The sequence below is a fragment of the Crinia signifera genome, chromosome 1 (assembly GCF_055691185.1).
Source record: "Crinia signifera chromosome 1, ASM5569118v1, whole genome shotgun sequence".
Lineage (NCBI taxonomy): Eukaryota > Metazoa > Chordata > Amphibia > Anura > Myobatrachidae > Crinia > Crinia signifera.
In genome coordinates, this window is record NC_139217.1 from 151984274 (window position 1) to 152004150 (window position 19877).

Sequence of the window (19877 nt, forward strand, 5' to 3'; positions counted from 1 at the left end):
GATCACCTTTTGGTCCCTGTCCTCTGACGATTGCTGATTCCTTGTCACCTGCTAAGACCTGGATGCACCAGAGTTGGGGCGGACCTAATTTACTCCTCTAAACATGGCGATTATAGGTGAAGCCTTAGTTTCCGCAGGTATCAGCCATCAGCCAGAGGGGGTCAAAAGAGGTAGTGCAGGGTGCCATTCTAAACAGCGGTCCCAGCTGTGGGTTCATGCCCAAATCCAAACACATTACCCGTCTTCAGCAGCATTGAATACCGACCATAGTGTTACTACCACAGAATAAACTATGGAAGTACTCTCTGGAACAGAAGAAATACTTTTAGATATGATGGGTGAGGAAGGATGGATTACATAGGGATGCCCACAGGTCAGGATACCAGTGGTCAGAAGGCCGACAGCCCTTTAACCCTATACCTCCCTACCAGATGCCTGCAGTCAGCCTTTGCAGTGATGTCGGAATGGAATTCTGGTGCAGGTGTTGTGGCTGCCAGCATTTCAACTGCTGTAATCCTGACAGTAGCCATGCTGAACACATCCCGTGAGGCTATTCCTCTGTGATTTCAGAACAGTGAAAGAATAAGGTTTAATTTCTTTACACATTTTTTAGAGATGGAATATAGAACACATATGATAACTATATACAGGTTGAGTATCCCCTATCCGAAATGCTCGGGACCACGAGCATTCCGGATAGGGGAATTTTCCGGTTTTTGGAATAAATTGTTTTAGCCATACTTACCTGTCCCCTGATGGTATCCGGTGGTCCCTCGGCATCCACGCAGTCCCCGGGCGTCCACAGCAGGCCTCCGGCATCTTCTCCGGGTCTCCAGTGGTCCCAGGAATGCATTGCGCGAGTGTGCGCGCGCACCGGTGACGTCACCGGCGCGCGCGCACACTCGCGCAATGCATTCCTGGGACCGCTGGAGACCCTGGAGAAGATGCCGGAGGCCTGCTGTGGACGCCCTGGGACTTGGTAAGTATGAAAAGAGGGTTAGGGGGGTTAAAAAAAAAAAAATTTGAATGATTCCAAAAACCACGAATTCACTGTTTTGCTACCACCTTGACAAAGGGGCGTTCGTGCCCCGAAACGTTGGTGTCTTGTTACCACAATATATTTTCTAAAAGATATCCTTGGAGTGCTGCCTGTTTATTTCCATCATTACCCTTATCCCACGGAAGGCACCGAGGTAATTATATGGAGGGGAGAGTGCCGGACCGCACACCAGACTGTATATATATATATATATAAGGGAGATGACCCGGCACTCAGTACAGACAGATGACAATTGCTCCAGGTGACCCTGCCTTGGGTAATACAAGCATGGATGCTCACAATGGAGCAGTGGCCAGCACTCACGGAGTCTCTTCAATGAAAATATATCAGCAACACTGGCAGTGTTGCTGATTTATTTTCATTGAAGAGACTTCGTGAGTGCCGGCCACTGCTCCATTGTGAGCATCCATGCTTTTTTATATATATATATATATATATATATATATATATATATATATAACGAGCGGGTGATGGCGGCACTCAGAGTCGGTCACACAATGTTTAAGTGCTGAAAACTTTAATCTACGTTTCGGGGTACTAGACCCCTTCGTCAGGATAAAAAATAGTGGTCACACAACTTGTATAAATACATTTACTTACCCAGGAAGTCTTCCGTCGGTCTCCATGCCCGGCCCGTCCTCCGGAGTACGCACTCCCCCACTTCCGGTTTCTGCTGACGCGTCCAGCGGATGTGACGGAGCCGGCCTCCGGCCGGTGCCATAGCAACGGGACTGACTTCAGACGCACCCGGAAACAACTGTAGGCATACGTGCAAAAACAAACATTAGTGAAATATATAAAAACATTGTTACATGTTGTCATGTTAAAAAAACGATAATGGCTAAAATACAATTTCTAATAGGGTGCTGTGCTGAAACAGTGAATCGGATGACTGCGTTATACAAACGCAGAACTGTGCGTGATTTGTACCTTCATGTGTATTTAAATGGTGAAAAAATATGATGTTAAACACCAAATTGGGAACACATATAACTGTGGGAAAAATATCCAACAGCGCATGTATCAGAATGGATCCCCAAGGCCTCTGGACCAACCAGGGCCCGGTATATTATTGGTGTTGGCATAAGTGGAAAGAGGATTTTTGTGAAAAAATGAATGAAAAGATAAAAAGCCTTTTGACTGGCATCGCATCCCAGTGTTGGACAGGGGTGGAATTCCACTCCCAGTGCCCTCGCTGGGTGCCCATATCTGACAGCGTGGTCTCCTATAAATGCTAAGAAAAAATATCTATTTTAAGTTTGATGGAACCACTGAGACTCGGCTTCTCAATGTTGTGGGCGGGACATCATATTTAAATAAAAGTATGCTAATTATAGCTGTATACTATCCATTTTCTAATGTCCCTAATGTGGCCTGTTTAAGCGATTAAAAAGGACCAGAGAATATTTATAAGAAATGTACCAAGCCCAGTGAGTCATTTAGGCCCCTGGGGATAATCGTGTCCAGGCGGTGAATCCACCTGGACTCTAATTGCAGTAATTTTTTACCTCTGTTGCCTCCTCTTATTTTTTCTGGCACATGGTCTATTATTTTATACTGCAGGGTGGCCATGCCATGTTTCAAATTCATGAAATGGCGTGCCACCAGTTGTTCGCTGTTTCCTGTGGCTAATGCAGCTCTAATGGCCGTTCTGTGTTGCGCCATGCGGACTTTAAACTGGCATTCAGTTTTGCCTACGTAATAAAGTCCGCATGGGCATATGATGACATATACCACGAATTTTGTGGAACAAGTGAGGGGCCAATTTATTTTATGCCGTTTGCCTGTGTGCGGGTGTAGAATCGTATCGCCTGTTTTCATGTAATTACAGGTGACACAGCCCAGACACCTGAAGCATCCGTTCTTGCGGCTGAGAAAATGAGATGGTTTGGGATCTTTGAACAAGGATATGGGCACCCAGCGAGGGCGCTGGGAGTGGAATTCCACCCCTGTCCAACACTGGGATGCGATGCCAGTCAAAAGGCTTTTTATCTTTTCATTCATTTTTTCACAAAAATCCTCTTTCCACTTATGCCAACACCAATAATATACCGGGCCCTGGTTGGTCCAGAGGCCTTGGGGATCCATTCTGATACATGCGCTGTTGGATATTTTTCCCACAGTTATATGTGTTCCCAATTTGGTGTTTAACATCATATTTTTTCACCATTTAAATACACATGAAGGTACAAATCACGCACAGTTCTGCGTTTGTATAACGCAGTCATCCGATTCACTGTTTCAGCACAGCACCCTATTAGAAATTGTATTTTAGCCATTATCGTTTTTTTAACATGACAACATGTAACAATGTTTTTATATATTTCACTAATGTTTGTTTTTGCACGTATGCCTACAGTTGTTTCCGGGTGCGTCTGAAGTCAGTCCCGTTGCTATGGCACCGGCCGGAGGCCGGCTCCGTCACATCCGCTGGACGCGTCAGCAGAAACCGGAAGTGGGGGAGTGCGTACTCCGGAGGACGGGCCGGGCATGGAGACCGACGGAAGACTTCCTGGGTAAGTAAATGTATTTATACAAGTTGTGTGACCACTATTTTTTATCCTGACGAAGGGGTCTAGTACCCCGAAACGTAGATTAAAGTTTTCAGCACTTAAACATTGTGTGACCGACTCTGAGTGCCGCCATCACCCGCTCGTTATCTTTGGTGGCTGGGCCACACACGGAAGGCACCAGGGCACAGACACCCCGGGACTCGGGGCAACGGAGTGCCGGAGATACTGTTGGACTATATATATATATATATATATATTTATATATATATAGTGTCTAGTGTCCATGAGTGACACTGTCATCTGTTGGCAGCGAGTGAAACTACATCTCTTTCTCTCTCATACATGCACAAACACAGTGGCAATCACAAGGTAGCAGACTCTATTCAAAACATTTTCTTCAAGCGGGCTTACTAGTATACTGTATACTTTTATGTACTAGAAGTACAGATGTGTCCTCATATATCCTTAATACACCATGATGTGCAAAATGCCTGGCATAAATGAGCCCCACTTGTCCATGTCGTCACAGTAGACATGGACAGGGCTGGACTGGCCATCTGGCACTTCTGGCAAATGCCAGAAGGGCCGATGGCCTTGTGGGCCAATTTTGTGCGTGGGTGAGGAGGATGTCCGCCGGTCTCTCCAGCGTCATCAGCAGCAGCCCGTAGCCCCTAGCGAGCCGTCTCCCACGTGCAGCATGTAAGGACTCGAGGAGTCCTGCTCGCCGGAAAATTAGCTGTGCCCGGCATTGCTAGAGGCGGCTCCCTGGTCTGCACACTCTGCATCCCGCGGACAGAGAACCGCATTATTTGGGGCCCAGTGACAGCCCCCTCAATAGTCAGATACAAGACTCCATTTGAGGAAAGTAAGGTTGGACACTTGAAATAAATATGCCCTATGCTTCCCTGACCTACTGGACCAGAACTCTCTGGTAAATCCATGCCCACACTGTGTAATGGGCATTACAGTGTAATGGGCATAACGGTGTGTTCCATAATGTGTAATGGACATAATGGTGTGTTCCATAATGAATAATGGGCATTACGGTGTGTTCCATAATGTGTAATGTCTCCTTTTTGTGATGCCATGCCTCCTTTCCATGTGGCCACGCCCTTTTTTGCCGTGCAAGGGTCCCGCCTACTTCAAGTGGGCCTGTGTGCTCAAAATGCCAGGGCCGATTTCGGGTCCCATTCCGGCCCTGGATATGGACAACATATATTTCGGAGAAGAGATCCTTATAATAAATATATATGATTTAGGGGGAATTCAATTAACAGTGGTATTATTATTATTATTACTACTGCGGTAATATTATTATTCCACTTGCTAACTGATCTCCATAACATTTACAGGGCTAACTGAATTCCCCCCTTAGTGTATAAATAATTTATTCTGAAATAAGATCTGCTTGTGGATTAGTTTGGAAAATATTCTCAGGAATTGCAGACACCAAATACTTTATATTTAGTATCACAAATGTAAGCATTGCTTTTGTGTATGTGCCCTAGAGCCAATGTTTATAACTGTTATCAATGTCCTCTTCAGTATGTTTATTTTGACCATAAATAGGGGCACTTCATGTTGACCCAGAATTGTTGCACACTGCTTTAAACAGACATCCCTTGCATTATTTGACTTCAATTATTTAATACTTGGATAAATATTTGTATAAAACGAATTTTGAGTTTTAGTGATAGCAACCCATTTTTGGAACTGTGTACAAAAATGTTAAGATAAAGCCTGGGTATTTTTACAATGTAAAACCATCTTTATTATGCTCATCTAAAAACGCCAAAGAGTATCTCTGACCATAAATAGAACTTAATAACATAGAACAGTATATTCCTTGTGAGAGATTGTATACACAGTGCGCTACCTACTGGTGGGAGTCAATAATTACATCCCCTTCTGATGGCAGATCTTTTTTGGCTTTGCAAGGTTTACTAATTAGCTGAATGTGTAGCATTTACAGTATTCTCTTTTTAATGCTGTGGCTTTCTTCATTTTATTTTGAAACAACATTCATTAAAGGATTTTAAATATTACGGATCAATGGCAGATGGAAACAAAAGGGAAACAAGCAGACTCAGATCAAAGTATGGAAGGGTAGTTACAAATACATGTGATGTCACTTAAAAAAATGCAACTGATTAACTATTAATTTAAACTACAGTACATCTCTATTAACAGCAGTAATTGATAGAATGTATTCACTAAAAGTACTATAATCTCATAGGCAATGCAGACGCTAGCTACAATTGCAAAGTAAAATGCTGGGCACACGCTAGGCCGAATGAGCCTGATATGTAAGTGCATACATGCTTAATGATCATGGGTCCGTTGTGTTGTGCCTGACGTTACAGCTGTGCAGGCATTTACTGTACATGTTGTGATGTCAGTCACTGGCGCTCTCTGCAGCACGTCAACCGCCCGCACATACAGCACTGTCCTCTAACACTCTTTACCCTCTAGTAGCAGCTAAACATAGCTGCTAGAGGGCGAGTTGTCTATTCTACAGTGTTTGTATAGTGCGTACATGCACACTATATCCGCCCATGGCACCGGCATCGCCGAGCGGCAGCTATGCGCTGACAGGGCTGTTCTGGATTCTGGCACTGTTAACCTCCGCAACCGCCCGGGGTTGCGGAATCTAAGGCACCCTGCATATAAACAATGATTATGAAGATATTTAGTGGATTTTCTTTAACGGAAATGCATAGGAAATGATTTAAAACATTAACTTATCATGACTTCCTCCATTACCCAAACCCATCCCATTTCAGGAGATTCATCAAACTTGTTTTCTTGGTATATTAAGGGGTAAATTTACTAATATGGGCATTCTATTGAAGATGGGATGGGACCAATCAGATTCTATTTCATATTTATTTAACACCGTCTAGAACATAATAGATAGAATCTCATTATGTTTCAAGTCTCGACTCAGATGCTTTGTACACTTTTTACATCACTGAGGAAAGATCAGGGCATTTCTGGTGATAATAATGCAATACTCACTATGTTCATGAGAGTAAGGAGGTAGTTCTGAACATGTTCTTTACCATGGAACCTGACAACAGAGTCGTCCACTCCAAGCAATACTTCTATGTTGTAATCATTGTCCGTTGTGTGTCTGCGTTGTCTCAGAGTGTCATTGACTTGTCGCTCAACACTGCTGTAAACACTGTCCAAATCACCAAGGCCAGAAAAGTCTGCAACACACATAAGAAACATTTTTCTTTCAAGAGACAATCAATAATATTAGTGTAAGAAGGTAACAGGATTATTCTAGCATTTCATAAGAGCTTCTAAAACATACAAATGCAGGCACATACATTACGTTTGAGCATATGGGGGACTGCTAGATCACGAGAGTAGTTATACATACATAGCACTTAATAGTAGTGTAGTCCACATCCCTGGGGCAGATGTATTAAACCTGGAGAAGAGATAAAACTTGAGATAAAGTCGAGATACAGGGTCAGATGCACTAAGCTTCAAAAGTGATAAAATGGAGAGTGATAAACAACCCAAACACAAAGCCTGTGACATTGCAGGTAGGAGCTGATTGGCTGGCTCTTTATCCCTCTCCATTTTATCACTTTTGAAGCTTAGTGCATATGGCCCAAAGGGAAAGAAGATAAAACACCAGCCAATAAACTGTGTTTGTGTCATGAACCGGCATACAGCACTGTTACCTCTCTCACGCTGGAGCACTCCAGTTCACCTGCTTCCTAGTGTCCCTGTTGCTTAGGTGCTGAGCATGGCCACGCCCCCCTTGATACGCTCCACCAATGACTGCAAACCCTCTGGTACAAAGATCAGCTATTCCCAGCTAGCCTTGCCTTGGACTACAAGTCGCTACCAGCAACAAGTATCCTGGCTCTGTCTCAGTTCAGTTCCCTTGTTCTGACACAGTTACCTGTTCCTGTTCGTCTCCCTGTGTGATTCCGCCAGTCAATAATCTCCTGCTGGTTTTTCCAAGTTCCTGATTCTCTGCTCCAGTTACCCTCCGTGGAACTACTGCTCCCAGCAACCAGACTCCAGGTTCCAAGCTGCAGTACAAGCTGCCATTTCCAAGTGCAGCAGAGACTTCCAGCAGGTGTAATCACCAGCAAGCACCTGAGCAACAACCTGAGCTATCCAGTCTGTTAACCCATCTGGTGCTGAAGATTATCAGTGTAAGTCTCCTGCCAAGCAAACCTGGTTTATACTGCTGCAGCATTACTGGCATTTCCTGTGTTGTTTACTGGACTTATACTGCTTGCCTTACTGTTTGGACTCTCAGCTTCCACGCTGATTATTTCCATTGCTCCTACCATTTGTTTCAATTGCCATATTGCCTGTCTGCATCTTCAATAATAAATACCAGCGCACATGCGCAGAAACTTCATCTCGCCTCCACGACTAATCCTTCCTTCCACCACTGACCCACAAGCACCAACACCGGGAACATCACTAACCCCAGATCTGACAGTTAGTCCAAGGCCCATGGACCCGGACGGAGGTCAGAATGTGGGTACAGGGGCCTTCCAGAGCTTGTCTTCTCGGTTAGACAGTCAGGAGGCCGCCCAACGACAAGTTATCGAGTTTCTGCAAGGAATGTCGTCGCGTCTGGATCGTCTGCAACAATCATTTCCTACTGCTTCTGTGCCTCCAGTGTCTACTCCAGTGCCAGCTTTCAGTTCTTCCGAGTCCGTTCCTCCAGTAGTTCTGACTCCAGTCTCTCACCTGCATCTTCCTGCACCCGCCAAGTATGATGGCAATCCCAAGCTGTGTCGAGGGTTTATTAACCAGTGTGAAATACAATTTGAACTGCTACCCCACAACTTCCCAACACAACGGACTAAGATCGCCTATATAATATCCCTGCTGACTGGTCCTGCCCTGGCTTGGGTTTCTCCTTTGTGGGAGCGTGCAGACACTTTGCTTAGTAATTACCCAGAGTTCCTCTCAACTTTCAAACGCATCTTTGATGAACCTGGGCGCTCAACTTCGGCCTCTTCAGATTTGATTCAACTCAGACAAGGCAACCGGAGTATGTGTCAATACATTATCCAATTCCAGACGTTGGCATCAGAGGTTGAGTGGAATAACGAGGCATTGGTGACTGTCTTCCGGCATGGTCTTTCAGATCGCATTAAGGATGCACTTGCCACTCGAGATATTCCTCCGCAGCTGAACGATTTGATTTCCTTGTGTACAAAAATTGATTCCCGTATACGTGAACGGAACAGTGAGAAGAATCGCAGTGATCTCCGCACACCGTTGCGGCCTATGCCTCCGGCACAGTCCCAGTCTTTAACTTCGGATGAGCCTATGCAGATAAATAGGTCTCGACTCACTCCTGAGGAGCGGTCAAGAAGACTACAGGGAAGACTGTGTCTATATTGTGCGGCTGCTGGTCATCAGTTGAATTCCTGCCCTGTACGTTCGGGAAACGACCGGGCCTAACTTGTAATGGGGGAGTCAAGTTAGGTTCACTCCACCAATCTCCTCCTTCTTCAGATCTTGTTCTACCAGCTATTATTGAGACCAATTCTGGACTTTACTCTGTGTCGGCCTTAGTCGACTGTGGTGCTGCCGGCAACTTCATCACGCAGTCTACAGTAGACCGTCTCCGTCTTCCAGTTTCAAAACTGTCCCAACCAATTTACATAACTGCGGTAGATGGAAGTCGCATCCAAGAGGGCCCAATTACTCAGCAAACACAATCTGTCGTACTGGGTATAGGAATCCTTCACTCTGAGCTCATTGAGTTCCTCATCATCTCTAAAGCTTCACATGAGGTCATTCTGGGGATGCCGTGGCTCCAGCGACATAATCCACGATTTGATTGGTCAACTCTTCAGCTGGTATCCTGGTCTCCATCCTGTTACCATACCTGTCTAGCTCAAGTTATTCCAGTGAGATCTTCCGGTACGTCCTTGTCATCAGGTCTCCCAGAAGCCTACCAAGACTTCGCTGACGTCTTCAGTGAAAAGGCAGCTGATAACCTGCCTCCTCACCGGGAGTGGGATTGCCCTATAGATCTCATCCCTGGTAAAAATCCTCCTCGTGGACGAACTTATCCTTTGTCAGTACCAGAGACTGAGGCTATGAGTACCTATATTAAAGAGAATCTCCAGAAAGGGTTTATCCGTCCGTCTTCTTCTCCTGCCGGAGCGGGATTCTTCTTCGTTAAAAAGAAGGATGGAGGATTACGCCCTTGCATTGACTATCGGGGTCTAAATGATGTGACTATTAAGAACAGCTATCCACTGCCGCTCATTACCGAACTCTTTGACAGGGTAAAAGGGGCTCGTATATTCACCAAGTTAGATCTTCGGGGAGCCTATAATTTGATCCGTATCCGTAGTGGTGATGAATGGAAGACCGCGTTCAACACCCGTGACGGTCACTACGAGTACCTGGTCATGCCCTTCGGGTTGAGTAATGCACCCGCAGTGTTTCAACACTTCGTAAATGAAATATTTCGAGATGTGCTGTATAAGTATGTAGTCGTTTACCTTGATGACATCCTCATCTTCTCTCAAGATCTCCAGTCCCACCGACAGCATGTCCGAGAAGTTCTGCGACGTCTTCGCCAGAACCAATTGTATGGAAAACTTTCGAAATGTGTCTTTGAAGTTCCATCCATACCCTTCCTAGGGTACATAATTTCCGGTACAAATCTTCGTATGGATCCTGAGAAACTCAAAGCCATTGAGTCCTGGTCAGTTCCAAATACCCTGAAAGCCATCCAGCGATTCCTTGGATTCGCCAATTATTACCGAAAATTCATTAAAGGTTTTTCCACCTTGATCGCTCCCATCTCCAATCTCACTCGCAAGGGGGCAGACCCTACCAACTGGTCGGAGGAGGCCCTGACTGCTTTCCAAAAGATCAAATACGCCTTCATTACGGCTCCGGTCCTTGCTCAGCCTAACGTCAACCAGCCTTTCGAGCTAGAGGTGGATGCTTCCACAGTTGGAGTTGGTGCCGTTTTGTCACAAGTGGGTACCGATGGCAAGATACATCCATGTGGGTTCTATTCACGCAAGTTCCTTCCTGCAGAAAAGAACTACGCCATAGGAGACCAAGAACTCCTGGCTATCAAACTAGCTCTAGAGGAATGGAGGTATCTCTTGGAAGGAGCTAAATTCCCCGTGACCATTTACACCGATCACAAGAACCTACTTTATTTGAAAACCGCACAGTGTCTCAACCCTCGTCAGTCTCGTTGGTCATTATTCTTCTCTCGTTTCAATTTCAAGCTTCAGTTCCGACCAGGCTCACAAAACGTTAAAGCAGATGCTCTATCTCGTTCAATGGCTCCAGATGAAGAATCTTCCGATTCAGTCCTACACCCCATCCTGAATCCAATTGTCTTCGCCTCTACTCACGTATCTCCAGTTCCACCTCCGGGGAAAACGTTTGTCTCTCCTGATCTCCGTTCCAGTCTCCTCTCTTGGGCGCATACATCCAAGTTCAATGGGCATCCCGGGGTCCAGAACACCTATAAGTTCCTGTCTCAAAACTACTGGTGGCCGAAAATGAAGGCAGATGTACAAGACTTTATTGCTGCCTGTCCTAAGTGTGCTCAGCATAAAACTTCACGTCAGGCTCCTGCTGGGCAATTAAGACCTTTGTCCATTCCAACTCGCCCGTGGTCTCATTTATCTATGGACTTTATCTCTGAGCTTCCATCATCCGATGGCTACAACACCATTTGGGTAGTCGTAGATAGATTCACGAAAATGGCCCACTTCGTCCCTCTCCGAGGTCTACCTTCAGCTCCCCAGTTGGCTCAAGTCTTCCTTAAAGAGATCTTCCGTCTCCACGGTCTACCCAGAGAAATCATATCTGACCGCGGAGTCCAATTTGTGGCAAGATTCTGGAGAGCTCTCTGTTCTGCGCTGCAAGTTAAGTTGAAATTCTCGTCTGCGTATCACCCTCAGACGAATGGGCAGACAGAGAGAGTGAATCAAGATCTTGAGACTTTTCTAAGACTCTATATCTCCTCTTCACAGGATGACTGGGTGAGCCTCCTTCCATGGGCTGAGTTCGCACATAATTTCCGCTATCATTCTGCTACTGAGACCACTCCCTTTTTTGCTGTTTATGGTCAACATCCCCGAGTTCCTGATTTTCAAGACCTTCCAGCCATCGATGTTCCAGCTGCTTCTTCCGCTCTCCAGCACTTCTCTCAGATTTGGAAGAAGATTCATACTTCCCTCAAAAAGGCTTCCCAGCGTTACAAGTTATTCGCTGATCGCAAGAGACGTGCAGTCCCCAGTCTAAAAGTCGGTGATAGAGTCTGGTTGTCTACCCGTAACCTTCGTCTCCGAGTACCTTCAATGAAGTACGCTCCTAGATACATTGGGCCTTTTTCAGTGGTTAGAGTAATCAGCCCGGTGGCATACAAGCTTCAGTAACCACAATACTTAAAGATACCCAATGCCTTCCACATTTCTCTCCTCAGACCCCTGTACTAGTGTTACCGCTAGGCTGTTTTAGCGGGGCGCTGCGCCGCACCCTGCCCGATTTTTAAAGGGCAAAATGCACCCTGCCCCACTCGCAGCGCCTGCTAAAACAGCCTCACGGGGAAGCCCAGCGTCACCGTAGACGGCGATGCCTGGCGCTTCCCCGGCAGCACAGAGGGGCCGGGCCCGCCCCCTTTGATGACGGTGGCGGCCGGGCCCGCCCCTTTGATGACAATAGCGGCCCAAGCATGCCTCTTTCATGACGGCGGCGGCCTGGGCACGCCCCCTTCATGACGTTGGTGGCCCGGGCACGCCCCTTTCATGACGTCATCAGCCCCCAGCGCCCTGCCCGCTGTCACTCCTAGAGTGAACACTACTGTACCACACCCCCTATATCCAGAACTCGCTATAACTATAATTAATATATGATGCAAAAGCATTAATGACAATGCAATGGGCAAACTGTCGTACACCTAATAGCTATCAATAATAACTATAAATATGTAACGGATGATGTGTAAAAGGATATACTTCATCTTCAGTATATTGATTGAACTACTACTGTAAGCCATTTCATTTGTGTAGTAAAGACAAAATTAAGAAGACAGTGGGGGAAATTTACTAACATTGGAGTTCTATTTCACATGTGCTATTGCTATGGGCAACCAATCAGATAATATCTACTGTATTATCTTCTAGAATGTGATACATAAATAAGTAGTGTCTGATTGGTTGCCCATAGCAATATCCCATGTGAAATAGAACTCCCATCTTAGTAAATTTCCCCCAGTGTGTCATTTTATATAGAGATACTGTACATTGCAAATATGTACCTGTCCTAACTAGCTGTTGTAATTTGCTTATAGACGCTTACATCCATTGTAATTTGCTTTGCAGCAATATACCATAACATAATTCATCATGTAATATATTTTTCACATATACTTAGAAGTAGGAGACAGTGACAATGGTTTAAAATAAACTAAATTACAGAACACAACATATAGGGGGAATTTACTAAGATGTGAAATACACTTCACAGGTCATGTTGCTATGGACAACCAATCAGATCCTACTATCTCCTAGGGTGAAAAAGAAATAAGATGTAGCTTCTGATTGGTTGCCCATAGCAACATGACCTGTGAAGTGTATTTCACATCTTAGTAAATTTCCCCCATATTCTCAGGATTCACATTCAGTCTCCTTTATCAAGGAGCGTTTTCAGGTGAGATATATGGTACAGCAAAGCCATAAAGGAGCTGCATGCAAACCAGCATGGAGCAGCTGGTTTGCATGCAGCTCCTTTATGGCTTTGCTGTACCATATATCTCACCTGAAAACGCTCCTTGATAAAGGTCCATTTTGACGGACCGAAACGTCGGAGTTTGGTGATGTGTATAACCTCTTTGAACTGCTGGCTCATTTGAGAAATAAACTTTATTTATTTTTACCAAAAATCTGAGTTATTTTTGGATAAAGTGGCGAGTGCCTGTGTCTCTGCCTTAGAGAAACCACTTTCTGTAAATTGGAGTTCGGAGTACACTCTGCACCCCTTCACAGGACACCCCACCGCTGACGTATTTCTTCCACAGTGAGAGTGCGGTCTACAACCTAACATTATATATATATATATATATATATATATATATATATATATATATGCAGGGGCAAACGCAGGATTTTCAGAAGGGGGTTTCCAGACAGGCTGAGCAAAGAACGGAGATGGACACTTATGCTGGGTACACACCAGGACGACGACTAGGGCCCGATCCCCTCAATCTAGATCCAATTCCGACCAATTGGATGTAGATTGTGTGGTGATTGGGCCCTTTTCTGTCCTGGTGTGGACCGATACCGATCCGATGCGCGGTCCCGTGGGTCGGTCGGTCGTTATTCAGATCCTACCTGCTGCAGGTAGGATCTGAATAGCGGCCATACTGTCGGGTGCGGGTCGCCATTGGATCGGACCCACTCACAGTGCACATCGTGAGCGGGTCGTGCCCCCCCGCGTCACCGTGAGCGGGTCGGACGAGACACTGACGACCCGCTCACGATGTGGTGTGTACCCTACATTAGGTGACCCAGTATATGCCGGGTCAGTTAAAGTATTATAGATAAAACAAATGTATATTAATAATAATAATAATAATAACATTAAAAAAAAGTGTAGACCCCTGGGCAAAGCAATATATTGTGGCCCCTATCAATCCTCCTGCGGTAGGGGTGGGGGGTGCTATGAGCGGAGGCTTCGATGTCCCGCGGGTGGTAGGGGGTATTATATCAACCGCACAGGTGGTGGGAGAAGGCGGCATTGGGTTGAATGAAGGGGTCCTGATACATAACTTCCAGGGTGGTAGAGGATGTTTAATATGCAGAGATGGGGTACATAGTGGACTGGGCTTATTATTCATAATTTTCTGGTGGGAGGCAGCTTACTTGACTGCAGATATCTCCAGTTATCGGTAGCTAGTGTCCATCAAAGGGGGAGAGTCCCAGCTTTTGGAATATATCCTCAGAAAACTCTAAGTCAGACAGAACCTGAAATATCTGACTGGGAAGAGCAATTAACAGGCTTGGATGGGGACCACTGCTTTGAAGTCAGATATCTCCGGTTCCCAAGGGCCGATTTTTTAAATTCTTGTACCCATAGACTCCTGGGGGGGTTTCTGTGTACTCAGAAACCCCCCTGCGTGCGCTACTGATATATAGATGTATAGGAGGAGACTATGCAACTGTAGCCAGAAGTGCACAGATGACAAGATTAGCAAATCATTTCATCTAAATATTACACATTACAATTAATTTCATAACAAGAATGCCTTTAATCAGAAGAGAGATAAAGGCTTAAAGTAATGTACTTTAAATGTGTTATTTATATTATATGCAGGCTAACTTAGAAATGTAGTGTTTTGAACTACCGTGAACATAACCATAATGAATCAACCTGATTCTAAAAGTATTTAAAAATAAAAAAACAGTAACATATTTATTATTGTTGGAAAAAGTAGCATGGTATTAGTAAAGCATGTGATAAAATAGTTTGAATGGAAAAACAGGGTAATACAGGTCCAAAAAGAAACAAAGAGATATAAGCTATCACTTACACAAAAAATGCATTACCGTTTACTATTCACGACAATAGCAACTGTTACTATAATGTTGTGTTTGCAAAATCGTCAAATCTTATTGCTTGATTATTTCAACTGTAGCTAGATTTCAAATAGGTCCCATTCCTTCCCACAAGGGGGCAGTATTATGTATATTATACTTTAATAAGTCAACCACTGTCATTTTATATACACCATGGGGGTTATTCTGGTTTATTTTCAAGGCTGCGAATTCACAGCCTTGCAAATCTACCAAACCCTGCCCTGCGAATGGTGGCCTGGCCGCCAACCATTCGCAGCATGTGTTTGCACACACTGGCTGCGAATGGATGGCTAACATAGACATCCATTCGCCGAATGATGTGGTGCGTGCACGCATATATAAAGTGACTCTCAGGTCACTTACATATGCCTGCACTTTCAGACTGAAATGGGCGGCCAGCTGCCTTTCCCAGCGCCCACATCACCCGCTGATTACCATTGGAACTCCCATGAAACACTGGGCATTGCCATGGGCAAGTACCCTGGACCGCCGCCCCATGCCCCTGCCCACCGTCCGCAATGTTGGCTGGCTTATGCACATGCGCAGAAATGCGGCAAAACATCAAGCTCGGGTGCGAGCGTACGGACCTGAATAAAGTCCTACAATCATTCACAGTACAATACTTCCCCATACTGGAAAATGGAACCTATAAAAAAAGAATAGACTTAAGGGTTAATGGTTAATGCACACATTGATGCGCTATATATATATATATATATATATATATAGAGAGAGAGAGAGAGAGAGAGAGAGAGAGAGAGAGCGAGAGAGAGAGAGAGAGAGAGAGAGAGAGTAGTTTTAAATTAGACCCCTAACAGGCATTTCTGTGCTAGCATTTTTTTGTACCAGCGTGCTCGGTCTCATTGTGAGTGTGACTATAAGACTTGTAGCATGCTCGCTGCAGTCATTTGGACTCTTGAAAAAATCTTTTACGTCAAAATATTACCAAACCAACATAGAGGTAGGAGGGTCCTGCTCACAAGCTTACAATCTATAGGATTCAATGTCTTGACATGTGACATTGAGCAGCTGGAGGTTGATCTCTGTGTAAGCTCCAGAGATTACCTCTTACAAGCATCCAAACTGTTCCACCTTCAGGGACTGACTTGGTGACCACAGTGTCTTGTGTAGGTGGAGGAGGGATAGAGATAAGGGTATCACTCTCACTGGGTAGAACAACTGGTGAATAGATGCTGTGTATATGCATCTGTTCACAGTGTGGGGACAAATTGGGGGCAAACATGCCCCTTTTGGCAAGAATACGCCCCCTTTCAGGGTCCTGATTGTCCTATCCAAAATCGTTGGCAGGTAGAGTTGGTATGCAAGATTACCAGCTGCAGTTAATGCAGCAGGTAAACATATATATGTACCAGATCTTGACAGGAACTTACTGCATAGGGGGAAGGGGGGGAGGGGGGGGGGGCACAGGACCTCTGCAGACAAATGGGAACATACACCTGTGAGTGTTCATACAGTATTGGCAGCTAAGTATGCCCACATTGGCTCATATACAGTGGTATAGCGGTGGTGGTACAGATCTAGCAAAGTCACTGACTTCTGTGATGCTATCTCCCCCTCTCTACTAAGGAGAACACAGAGTTGGAGGTCGCAACTTTGACAGTACGGGGTCCAAGTGCCACTAGACAGAGACAGAACAGAGTACTCTCACCAGACAAGGCTAGACCTGGGAATCTGGGGAATGAACAGAGCACTTTCTCCAGACTAAGGCCCTTATTCTGCTTCGTGCGGTACGGCCCGCGTGCGGCCGTACCGCCGATGTTTTTACTCTGCACATGCGCAGAGGTCAATCTGCGCATGTGCAGCCCCCTTCGCCGCAGACGTATTTCGTCCGCCGCAAAGGGGGCGTATAGGGGCGTGAGAGGCTTCATGCCCTCATTTCCCTATGTGTACGCCCCGCGTTTCATGGGCGTTCCCATGCAAACGCGGGGCGTATGCATGGTAATGAGGGCATGACGCAACTCATGGGGGCGGAAAGCTGACGTCGCCGGATGTCAGCTTTCAGCCCCCATACAAGCTACCACACGGACGATTGTCCGTGTGGTCTCAGCTTGCGGGAGCTGCCGGGGCGTGCGGACCTGCCTTCGATGGTCGACGACCATCGAATGCAGGGGGCAGCTCCCACCATGGTGGAGGCGTACGCCTCCACCATTTTTATGCGGATCGCCAGCCGTCCGTGTACGGACGGCCGTGGCGATCCGTAGGGTGGGCGGGGATTGGTTTGTGCGGCCGGAGCCCCGTGTGCGGCTCTGGCCGCACCAACCAGAATAAGGGCCAAGGTTAGTTCTGGGAGTCTGGTGGAGAGAGTGTCGGATGACCTCCCGAAAGTCGGAATTTCAGACAGTCAGTATACTAACATCGGAATCCTGACTGTTAAATGTCCGGCAGTAGGGATCCCGACTTACAGGAGCTATTCTCCTTCCTGGGAGTCCACAACCCCCATAGAGGTAGATAAGAACCTGTGGTGAGTGCAACAAGCCACCAAGTCCACAGTGTGGCAAGCTCGCAAGGGGCTTCGATGCACTTGACCCCCTGTCAGAGTACCAGCAGTCGGGATTCTGATGGTGGTTTTCCCGACCGTCAGAATCTCGACTGTTGGGCTGCTATACCACACCCGGGAGAGCGCCCCAATATTGAGGAGCACCCTGGATATACTCAGGAAAGTACAGTATCTTACACCAAATCAGTAGGCTCTGCACATTTGTTAATGAGTATGTTTTAGTAATAACTAATTTTTTTATGGAGGTGGATACTTCCAGAACAAACTGTAAAATTACCTTGCAATAAAAAGTTGCAATAAATTATAAACACTTCAAGATAGAAAAGTCAAAACAGATATTTGCAGAGCCCTAGCAAATGATGTTTATATTTATAGCCCTACACATTGATTGACCTTATTTTATCCAGTTAAAAGCTTCTAGCTGAAATAAGCACAGGCAGCACAGCAATCCTGGAAGGACAGTACATGAAACATCCACCATAATCCTAGAAAGCTTAGAGATAAATTGAATGCTACTATATTATGACAATGTCAGATAGAGGTTGTTTCTAGACATGATTTCAGGGACTAATACATGTGCCTAGCTTACTGAAAAGAATACATGAGGTCATTGCTCAAAATACCCCCCAAACTGTGAGAAGCCTTTGGGCATGACATAACTACTTTTATTTGCAATGCATTAAACAATCCAGACAAAGTATTACTGTATACAGCACAATGTTCAATACAAGTATAGTAAAAGTTGGGGCATCTATAAAGGGAACAATAACAGGAAGAAATAAAAAATACAAAACTATAAAATCTATAGTACAATAATGCTGCTTTCCCACTGCAGACCAGTTTAAAGTACTGGTAATCTTAAATGGTATTTAAAACGGTATTAGCATTCCCACTGCAGCAGATTACCGTTTTAAATACCATTTAAGTACCATTCCCATTGCAGTGAACCGTGTAAAATGTGGAGTGCCTAACCCCCCCCTCCAGTGTAAAGAGTGCCTAATCCCCCCCCCCCACCCCAAATGTAAAGAGTGTCTAACCCCCCGAACCTGCCCTGTGCCCCCACCTCCCCTCCCCTTGTACTTACCTGCACGGGGATGCAGGGCAGTGGGGAGGCAGCGGGGGTCCATGCAGGCTACTGGCAGTCCCTGTGCCTGATGAGAACTAATAGTTCTCACTTTGCGCATATGTAATGAATGCACGTGCATACTAATAAGCCGCTTATTACATATGCGCATATGTAATGAGCGGCTCTTTATTATGCACGTGCACTCATTACACATGCACAAAGTGAGAACTACTAGGTCTAATCAGGCACTGGGACTGCCTGGAGGCTAAATAACGTTTAAGAGGCATTCCCACTGCCTCTTAAACGTTATTTAGCCGTGTAGGACTCTGCTTTAAAAACGGGTTGAAATACCAATTAGCTTTAAACGGTATTTCAACTCTGGCACTTTCCCACTGCAGCCTTAAACGGTAAATTGCGCTGAAAATCGGCAATTTACCGTTTTTTAGCTGCAGTGGGAAAGGAGCACAAAAGGATTTTTCCCAGGATATAGCCAGAGTCAATTAAATACATATTTTGAATGTATGCTTTTCATTAGAAATCACAATAGTCATTCGTTGTCACTCATCGTCATACAGGCCTACATTAATTCATTAACGTGGATTCTACAGGTTTAAGTTATTACTATTTGGAATCACATGTCAAAATATATTTTAAGCATAGTTTGGTTAACATTCAATTTTTTCTCTGCGGTAATCATAAGTTTAGGGTCTTATAAGTGAAGTATAATAATCATGTAAGATGTAAAAATAATAAAGATAGCAGGTTTAACCCCTTCCCGACATTTGACGTATATATACGTCATGGCCGGGAAGTACTTCCCGACACATGACGTATATATACGTCATGACTTCTAACTGTCACTGCGTCTAGAGACGCAGTGACAGAGGGACGATGTCTGCTGTCCCTGACAGCAGACATGTCCCTGCATGCCCAGGGGGGGCTGCGATGCTGCCCCCCCGTCGGCGATCGCTGTGATTGGCTGTTCAGTGTGAACAGCCAATTACAGCGTTTTCTGTGTCACCGGCGAATAACGTTCGCCGGTGACACGGGATCGGAGGTGATTGGTGCTGTAAAGTACAGCACCAATCACCGCGGGGTGTAAGGG

General features: G+C 45.4%; 1 protein-coding gene across 3 annotated transcripts in view; it reads right to left on the reverse strand.

Annotated features, from left to right (window-relative positions):
* ADAMTS3 (ADAM metallopeptidase with thrombospondin type 1 motif 3) overlaps window positions 1-19877 on the reverse strand; it is a 199854-nt gene that overhangs the window by 74216 nt on the left and 105761 nt on the right. For all 3 annotated transcript variants that reach the window (XM_083174676.1, XM_083174681.1, XM_083174672.1), the window contains exon 5: window positions 6592-6785. In XM_083174676.1, the coding sequence (XP_083030802.1) occupies window positions 6592-6785 (194 nt within the window). The remainder of the gene's footprint in view (window positions 1-6591; window positions 6786-19877) is intronic.